This window comes from Pseudopodoces humilis, chromosome 4 (genome assembly GCF_049639895.1).
Source record: "Pseudopodoces humilis isolate 2021_Gansu_Grassland_sample_001 chromosome 4, ASM4963989v1, whole genome shotgun sequence".
Taxonomy (NCBI): Eukaryota; Metazoa; Chordata; class Aves; order Passeriformes; family Paridae; genus Pseudopodoces; species Pseudopodoces humilis.
Genome location: NC_142203.1, coordinates 34,265,256 through 34,275,059, shown reverse-complemented (window position 1 = coordinate 34,275,059; position 9,804 = coordinate 34,265,256). Strand labels below are relative to the sequence as shown.

Genomic DNA, 9,804 nt, shown 5'->3' with positions numbered 1-9,804 from the left:
AGAAAGGACTCTTTCATTTGTAAATCTGCAAAAGGACACACAAAGGTATAGAGGGGCATGGGTATTTTGTTTCAAAACTTTAAAAATTAAGTGACATGTTAAAAAACTACAGACGTAGATTCATAGGATGGTACAAGTTCTAGGACTGCATTTCTCTACACTACCTCAAACAGTGCAACAGTGATTCAGTGTAAATCTCTACAGTGTTTCATTGATTTAATACTTGTGTTCAAGTATGTGTCCATGAGAATGATCAAAATCTCTACTTAGCTATTTTAATTTTCTTGTTTATAATATGTTATAAGTTACAGTAGAATATCCCCTTCAGTATGTTTCTAAATCAAATGAACTAATTTCACAATACATTCTGTAATAACCTGTTTAATAATGTTAGCTTGTTCATAATGTTAGCTTGTTCACTTTGACATCTGTTGCAAAAAACCCAAGATCATTCTGACTCCAAATGCCAAAAATATAATAAAATTAAAAAGGACTTTATTTCCATATACAACAAAACTATTCAGCTAAATTAAAATAAATTCAAGGTAACATGACTTTTTTTTTGCAACAGATGACCTTACTGAAAATAAACATTTAAAATACTAGTTACTATTTTTTTTAAATTCTGATAAATGTATCCAAAAGTGTTCATATAAAAATTAATTATGAAAATGTCAGAAGATAAAACTTGTTGGCTGTCTAACCAAAACCATTAAGGATGTCTGGCAGGCAAAAATAAATTAATTTGATTAAATTATATGTCATCTGATAATATTTGGTCTGAAAAAAGCCTGTGTGGGTGTGGGTGTGTGTGTGTTCATAAATAAAAAGATTGCAAAGAGCTGAGAGCTAGCCAGCCTGACAGAGGTCAACTCTTTTGTTGCATTTTTTGCGCATAAAAGTCCCTGCACGTCTCACAGCATCGTTGATACCACCTCATGTCTTGACAGAGGTTCTTCTCTCTTATCACTCTGCAGTACACAGGCCACTGGTCTCCTAGGCACTTGAATGTTAAAGCAGCTGTGAAACAATAACAGCAAAATCAAATCTACATTACTGCCTTTATTAGTGAAGAATAATGAAGCAAGAGACAAGGACATATGAAGAGTATCTGGGGAAGGGAAAGGTTAGAGATGTAGATATTGAACAAAAGAAGGAATTCCCTCATCCTCCTGTTGTCAATGTATTCAACATCAAAAATTTTTCAGGCCAGCTTTATTTACAAATTGGATTAAGTTGCAATGAACTTAATTAGTTTAATGTTATGCAGCTGTATTCTCATGAGTGAGTGGAGATCATCTTTCTGCCTTGTTTCACTTATGAAAGCCTCTTTACACATCTTATCATAGAAGGACCACGGTACTAAAATTGGAACTTTTCACATTTAGTTATACATATCAAGTATAATTAAATACTTGTGTATGTAGTACTTAGTGCAGACATGGAATTGTCAAAAGCAGTGAAAAACAAGGCACAAGAACAAGACATTGTCCAAAACCCAGCACAAACTCTGAAAAAAAAAAAGTCAGTCTCAGATTTGAGTTAATCTCCTATGCTAACAGAAATTTGTAAAAGAGTCAGTGGCACAATTCCCATCAGCTTTCACTAGCCCTATCCCAAAATCAAAAGATTAAAAGGCCAAAATTGTCAATATATTGAAAAGAAGCATTTCATTATGTATTTTGGAGATGTTAACATTTCTACTGGATTTGATTCTTACTGTGACAACACTGATTTGTAGATTACTAATATCAGTGCTATATAATCCATGCTATGTGGACAACACAGCCCAATTTTTTTTTTTTTTTGCACTTCACATTGAGTCAAATTTTAATTGACACTGTGATTTTTGTGTGATTCTTTCTGATTCACTTGACTCTATGACGCAAAGCTGCTTATGTAACTTCCCTCACCAGAGAAAAATCATCAACAGTGGGGAGATGGCATCTTGCTTCCGAAAGACCAGCTGAACAAAGAAAGATAAAGTACAAAGCGAAGGAACCTTCAAACAGTGAAATAGCAAGGAGAGGACCACAAGCAGCAGAGCAAATTGAAACAACGACTACTACACAGAAATGTTCAAAGGTTAAAAACCTCAAAGAGAAATACCCTTCACTGTCTTAAAGGAATTGTTGCACGCAGTCTGAATTGCCAGTCTTGTTTTCCATGCAGGAGGAATCTACTGGGCAGGAAGGTATTTCTTAACAAGGGCTCTGGAAAATCAGCTGGACATGGTGTGCTGTCTTACAGTAAGCCTTTGAATATTCCCCTCATGCTCAAGATGCAGATGAATGATTAGGGGAATTAATGGTAATCATCTCCAACAATGAACTGGGAAACAAAAACTATCAGAATTAACTGTTCTGTAGTGACGTAATAACAGCATTTCTGTAAGAACAGAAGAGACCTGAATTCTGCCAGGTACAGCAAATCACTTCATTCAAAGTAATTTTCCTTCACACATCCTAATACATCAGTCATAGATGTAGATGTAAATGGAAAGATCTGTTTGTATTTAAAGAACAAAGAACAAATCAGGGCCTCCTTGATCTCACAAATAGCAAGAGAACAGAGTTTGCAGAATTTGTAAACAGAAATTAATGTCTTTTCTTACTTTAGAAAGGTTTGATAAAATTGACTGGGTGAATATATATGAAAACATATTTGTTTATAGTGTCTCTAATATAAATATATTTTCATATGGGATGTTTTGTTTCCTTAATACCATATAGTCTTATGATAATGTCCTTCCTTGGATAATAAAACCCTTCACCATTCTTAGTTACAGTCTCTGATGTACATACTCAAAACCTAATGCAGGAAGATCAGTCTCTGCCTAGAATTTAAATCTCCTGAATACCTCCTGAGTCCTAGACTTCTGTTTCTAAACTGGGATCATCATTAATGTATGGAGAGAAAGAACGGGAAAGATATTTGTCATTTTTGATTGCTTACCTAACCTGGGTGATGTTATTGTGTTAACATTGATTTTCTCATTGCAGGGATGGAGATGACAGGGTCTATAGGCTGCAGGTTTTTCTGAGGAAAAGCATTCATTGCCATGCCTTCCTGTAATCTTGTGCATGCACTGGATGACTCGAGATTGCATTCCTTTGCCACAGGTGACGGAGCACTGGAACACACAGAAGACACATTAATTGGAAAGGTATTTTTGCTGGTAATCATGAACACAAAATTGCCATGTGAAGTCAGTGGCTGCTTCTTCAGATGTCAGCATTTCAAGATTCCTGAATTTTATTCCATTAGCTAAATGAAAATCAATTTTAAAAGCACAAATTAATTAGCAGTATTGAAGGACTCACTCCAACATCCTATTGCTGTCCAAGTCCGTTTTGTTGAGCCTGTGATGAAACTCAAATACAGCAATATGCCTGAAGGAAGCAAAGGTTACTCTCTTGTATCAAATACTAATTTACTCTTATTAGAGGTTAAAGTGATGGAAAAAAAATATTCACAGGTACTAGCAGTTAATTAACAAAGCCGTTAATTAACCACAGCAAAAGAGCTCTTTCTGCTGAGCAGAGTGTATGCCTCCTGTTTCTGCATCACATCTTCATATTTTCACATGTCTCACAAATAAAACACATGCTGTGAGACATGATGCCTGGTCTTTAATTAATCTTACCATCTTGCCACAGAGAATGAGGTAAGAAAATAAAACAATTGAGCACTGTAACAAAGATAACATTCCCTTCCATCACAGTAACATATTACAGTGAAAACTTGGACAGTGCCGTACAGTTCCTCACAAAAGCTATTTCAAACAAAACACAGTTTTACCTTTTCTGGCATTTTGTGAACAAAATTTCATAGGACATGAATTACTTTTCTGTTCACTTGACACACATGCTATTGCTTTAACTACAAGTCTATAATAAATTGCATATTGGAATTTTCTCCTAGCCTCTAATAGTTTTGACTCAAGTACCCAGAAATTTCACCAAGTTTTATAGAAATGTTCCATACTTCAGTTCTAACTCTATACGTCAATTACTAATCAGTTTCTTGTAATGAATAATGTAAGAGCTCAGGATGCAAATTTTGCCACATAATCTTGAAAATGTTTTTCTAGATAATTTTTATTGCATAAACATTCAGAATATATTTCCTTGGGAGGCCTCAAGAAGCAGCTGAAAAAAAGAAAACCAAACTGTAATGAGAAAGACAAGGAGAAGGTGCTATAACAAAAAATGTTTCCCAGCCTTCCTGTCTCAAGATGGAGATGGAGAAGTACAGTTTTCTGCAAAGGCTGGATAAACTTTTGACTATAGGAAACACTAAAAAAGATTTTAACCTTTGGTTTGGTTATCTATGTGCATTTGAGTGACATTTTAAACACTTACCTGGAAGAAAGATTTACATGTGCTAAATGGGAAATTGAGGGCTTGCACCCCAGTATGTGCATCTAGAGAAGTCTCTTGACTCCTGTCTCTTGGATTCATAAGACTCAAAGAGAGGTACAAAACTAGGATATTCACTTGGATGTTTCCACAAGGGACTGAACTTGTAACCACATGAAGTCAAACACTGACATTTTACAAAGGCAGCAAGTGGACTTGATTTTACTCCTGTTCTCAGTGAGTCAATATAGAACTGTAACTTGCTGGGTTAATCAGACACAGCCTCCATGAGCCAGGGCATGTAAAGATACTAAATTACAACACACAGCTGTCTATTCAGTATCAACCACAGTTTAACCCAGGAACAAGTACATGGTTTACAGGAGGGAAATCAGTCAGTACTGAAGTATTTTCAAAGTATGCTACCAACTTTAAATCTGGTATGCTGCTGTAAAATTGCATGAAAAAAGCCCCTGAACAGAACTCCTTTTCTTGAATTCTCTGCCTTTTCTCTGTGCAGCTAAAAATAATCTGAGCTCCTACAACAGCCAACATTATGCACATAGTCAACATAAAATCACATATCATTTTTATACAAAAATACACAAATTTTATCCCCAATAGAAGATGGAACATAGATTTTAATTTTGCCAAATTCTGACCACTCCTTAAATTCCTCTCATCATAGTTTCAAAGATACTTATTTTTGGAATATTTTAATGAAATAAAAATTGAGACAATGGAATAGAAAAATTAAAAAAGGCAAAAAAAAAGAAGACAAAACTAAAACTACAGCACAAAGAGAAAGCAAATGTGAGAGTAAAGGGAAAATGAAGGTGATATGATGAACCTAATATGTTGAAGATGTCAGATAAGGAAAGATAATCTCTAAATGTTATCATGGTGATCTTAATTTAGAGTAATATTGCATGCAGTATTACATTTTTTTTCCTTCAAATATTTGCATGTTTATCAACTGAATTTAGAGTATATGTGAGCATGTGGTATTACTTTTGTCAGCTACAAAGAAGGAGGACATGAGCAGGTGGACCTGGTACACAGTATTTCCAAAAATAATTTATCTGCTCTTAGGTTAACCTAGAGTGAATAGGTGCAATCCAGACACCTGGAATACTGAATATTATTCTTGTTTGACCTGCTTATTGATATCACAACTTTAGAAACTGACATCAAGGGATGATAAAATGAAGTGTCTCAGTTCATATAGGAATTATGTGGCAAAGCAGGAAATAAAGTTTTGTGTTCTATGTTCTTTTATTTTCACAGAAATGTACTAAATTTTAACAGTGCATTTATTCTTATTTTCTAAAAAATGGGAACTTACTAAGTTTTGTAAGATGTTTGGGGAACACTAAGAAGAAGCAGGGTTACCTCATTGATTTGCAATTCAAAACTTTTAAACCCAACTTAGTATGCAAGTAAAGCAAGATTTTTCCAAATGCCTGGGGTTTTAAAATCAATGAGGGGTCTGATAGGCATGCTGTGCTCTTCTATGTCCACATAGCAGCAGCAGCAGTGGTGTCTGACTTCAAAATTAAGAATTCTACTGACTGGAAGCCAGAAAAAGAAAAATATTCTTACCATAAAAGCTCATATTAGTTATTAGCTATATTAGCTCATATTAAAAGTAATATGAAATAGTATGCAATAGTGAAAGTATTTAGCAGTGCACTTGCTAGCTACACAAACAGTGAGGCTTCTGTGTCCATGAAGTAGTCTTAAACATGAGTTTGTCCTGCAAACACATCAGCCAACTGCTGCTATAACTGAGAGCAGACACTGAATATTAGAGAATAAAAGTAATTTGTATTCGTCTTCTTTATCCTAAAAAGATACAGGCTTGTTCTGACTTCACTAGGAGACATCTGAACTTCTGCAGATCAGCTAGATGCAACTTCAGAGCCATAGCTCTGACCCTCATTTTGACACTCATTTTACTCTACATACATATGTACATTCAAGCTGAAGAAGAGCCTTCCAAAACTGCCCTCCAAACTTGCCTCACCTTTTGATTTCTCTCACTGAACATCTTCAATCTGAGGTAAATACCCTTTACTGGATGTGCAGCTGTCATGTTTTAGGTAGTGCTCGTTGCATGTAGTTGAAGATGTATAGGTTCTGCATATTTCTGGACTTTCCATGTTTAAAACCATAAAAAAGCTTTCAATTTCAAAGGAATAAAAAATACTTTCACTTTTATACACTAATCAGTGAATTTAATCAGAAATCAGATTTTTATCTGTCAAAACTGCTTGTATTTTTTGTGTTTATATGCATATATATAAGAATTACAGAAAATTCCCACTCCCAACCAATATGTAATATTTTCATTAATTCAGCAGGTTTCATGTTAATTTAAACCCACAGCTTTTATTATTAGTGAATGAAGAATACATTTCTATAGTTCTTCTTCCCACCCACTCTATGTCAGTCACTTGCAATACTTTATTTTTGTGGAGGTTAATTGTATTTTACTTCTCACTATTCAGATGACCTACACTTTAAGGCCATGTAGCTGATTAGCAAAAATTCCTGTAGGACAACTGTATTTCTAGGTTTAGACTAAATGTTCTAGTACACAGCCAGAGGGGGTTTTTTATGTGGCTGTTAATCTGTGCATCTTGGACACAGTCCTAAAGGTACTGTTAAACCATTCAAGCAGCAAGACATGTAAAACATTCCCATTAAAGATTACAAAAAGTTCCTGTGTAAAGATAGTTAACAGGTTTTTTTTTATTTTTTATTTTTTAAAAATCTTACCACCCTGTTTGAATTTTGTCCTACTTTTGAACTTCTTTTAGACATAATTTCAAGGACAGAAACATAGGCGTTAAATATAACAATCCTTACACTTGGCATGCACACCCACTACCCAAGATTCCTTTTTTCTGTTCCCCGCCAAAGATATATATTCTGGAGAGAATACGTATTCCCAAGGCCAACAGCTGAGGAAGTTGCTGTAATGTGTTAGCTGCTTCCAGCTGGCCTTCTTGAGAAGTAGAAATTCCTAAATTAAGGGAAAAATTGTCACTGGCAGACAGTAATGGTCAAAATCCATCTTTCTGCCAACACAACAGGCAATCACTGAAGAGACTGATACAATCCACAATAAAAAAGCCAATCTGTGACAGTATTGACAGAATTGACTTGGACAATTTATTTTTGAGAATAAGTGGCTCAATAAAAGGTTTTACAAGTCTAAGTAAGCATTCAAAGCAGAGGCTGATGTGCTCCTAAGGAAACTCAGTGATGAGTTTTACTGGAAATTATTAGCAGAGCATTCCTAATCATTTATGTATAGGTTCATCAGTTCCAGCTTTAAAGCAGTTTCAACCTTTTCATGAAGTGAGTGTCAAACAAGAATAGCAAGCAGACTATAGGAGCAGGATTCATATTTGCTAACATGCTTGCGAAATCTTTTTCTGTTTTATCTTCTTATGAAGTTTGCATTTGAAGGCAGGTAGTAGATAATGTCGTGCAATTTTTTTCAGCAAAGGCTTTTTAATGAGTTTGGCAAAGTTCTTAAAAATTACCTAAATCAAGCAAATAATCTGCAGTTTATTTAAGGTTTTTTTGGTTTTGGGGTTATTTTTCTATAAAAGCATTTCTAAACAGGGTAGCAAAAAGAGGGACTGATGGATACAAGCATAAGATGTAGTCTGAGTTCTCACATGCATCATTTCCAGGAAGGTCTTTCTGCCTCTCTCATTTCTGACACACCCAACACCTCAGTATGCCAAATTTAAAATTCAGAACTTGTGCTAAGTTTAGCTAAAAAAAATAAAAATCTGCTGTTGGTCTCTTCTAAGTTCAGCAAGTTTGAGTTGTGCCTATTTATTTTATTTCTTTTTTCCTTCTTCTGCCCCCTGCCCCTCCATTTTTTCTTTCTAGCTCTTCTTTCTAGGGTAAGAAGAGGTAAGATTCAAAAAGAGATGAGATTTAAAATTAAGATAGACAGAGCCCCAGTTCCCTTGACAAACTAGAGATAGGGTTTCCATGGAGGAAACCCTCATAACCTCATCTCAATAATTTGAACTTGTTTTGTTTTTTCCTTCCCTTCCCTTCCCTTCCCTTCCCTTCCCTTCCCTTCCCTTCCCTTCCCTTCCCTTCCCTTCCCTTCCCTTCCCTTCCCTTCCCTTCCCTTCCCTTCCCCTTCCCCTCCCTTCCCTTCCCTTCCCTTTCCCTTCCCTTCCCTTCCCTTCCCTCCCTTCCCTTCCCTTCCCTTCCCTTCCCTTCCCTTCCCTTCCCTTCCCGCACCTTCCCGCACCTTCCCTTCCCGCACCTTCCCGCACCTTCCCGCACCTTCCCTTCCCTTCCCTTCCCTTCCCTTCCCGCACCTTCCCTTCCCTTCCCGCCCCTTCCCTTCCCCCACCTTCCCTTCCCTTCCCTTCCCTTCCCTTTCCCTTCCCTTCCCTTCCCTTCCCTTCCCTTCCCTTCCCTTCCCTTCCCTTCCCTTCCCTTCCCTTCCCTTCCCTTCCCTTCCCGCACCTTCCCGCACCTTCCCGCACCTTCCCGCACCTTCCCTTCCCTTCCCTTCCCTTCCCGCACCTTCCCGCACCTTCCCGCACCTTCCCTTCCCTTCCCTTCCCTTCCCTTCCCTTCCCGCACCTTCCCTTCCCTTCCCTTCCCGCACCTTCCCTTCCCTTCCCTTCCCTTCCCTTCCCTTCCCTTCCCTTCCCTTCCCTTCCCTTCCCTTCCCTTCCCTTCCCTTCCCTTCCCGCACCTTCCCGCACCTTCCCGCACCTTCCCTTCCCTTCCCTTCCCGCACCTTCCCTTCCCTTCCCTTCCCGCACCTTCCCTTCCCTTCCCTTCCCTTCCCTTCCCTTCCCTTCCCTTCCCTTCCCTTCCCTTCCCTTCCCTTCCCTTCCCTTCCCTTCCCTTCCCTTCCCTTCCCTTCCCTTCCCTTCCCTTCCCTTCCCTTCCCTTCCCTTCCCTTCCCTTCCCTTCCCTTCCCTTCCCTTTCCCTTCCCTTCCCTTCCCTTCCCTTCCCTTCCCTTCCCTTCCCTTCCCTTCCCTTCCCTTCCCTCCCCTCCCCTCCCCGCACCTCCCCTCCCCGCACCTCCCCTCCCCTCCCCGCACCTTCCCGCACCTTCCCGCACCTCCCCTCCCCTCCCCTCCCCTCCCCTTCCCCTTCCCCTTCCCCTTCCCCTTCCCCTTCCCCTTCCCCTTCCCATTCCCATTCCCATTCCCATTCCCATTCCCATTCCCATTCCCATTCCTTTTTTTCCTGAATCCTTTTTAAGGGCCCATGCACAACCATTTGGGTGTTTGGCAGAGGAGGCAAAACTGCCTTTGGTATCAAGACAAGAAGCAACTGAAAGTTTATCAGCTGATTACAAAAGAAAAGTTTTTTTTTCTAGGTGACTATATATGCATCTATTCTTCAGAATATCATTGGCTAGCTACTCTGGACCAATAGTGG

General features: G+C 38.3%; 1 protein-coding gene across 1 annotated transcript in view; it reads right to left on the bottom strand.

The window, feature by feature from the left end:
• The window catches only part of ADAMTS19 (ADAM metallopeptidase with thrombospondin type 1 motif 19), a 140,702-nt gene continuing 130,898 nt past the window's right edge, over positions 1-9,804 (bottom strand). Inside the window, exons 22-23 of the mRNA XM_005530041.3 lie at positions 2,956-3,133; positions 1-1,020 (exon numbers count right to left, since the gene is read on the bottom strand). Of these exons, the coding sequence (XP_005530098.1) occupies positions 869-1,020; positions 2,956-3,133 (330 nt within the window). The 3' untranslated portion in view covers positions 1-868. The remainder of the gene's footprint in view (positions 1,021-2,955; positions 3,134-9,804) is intronic.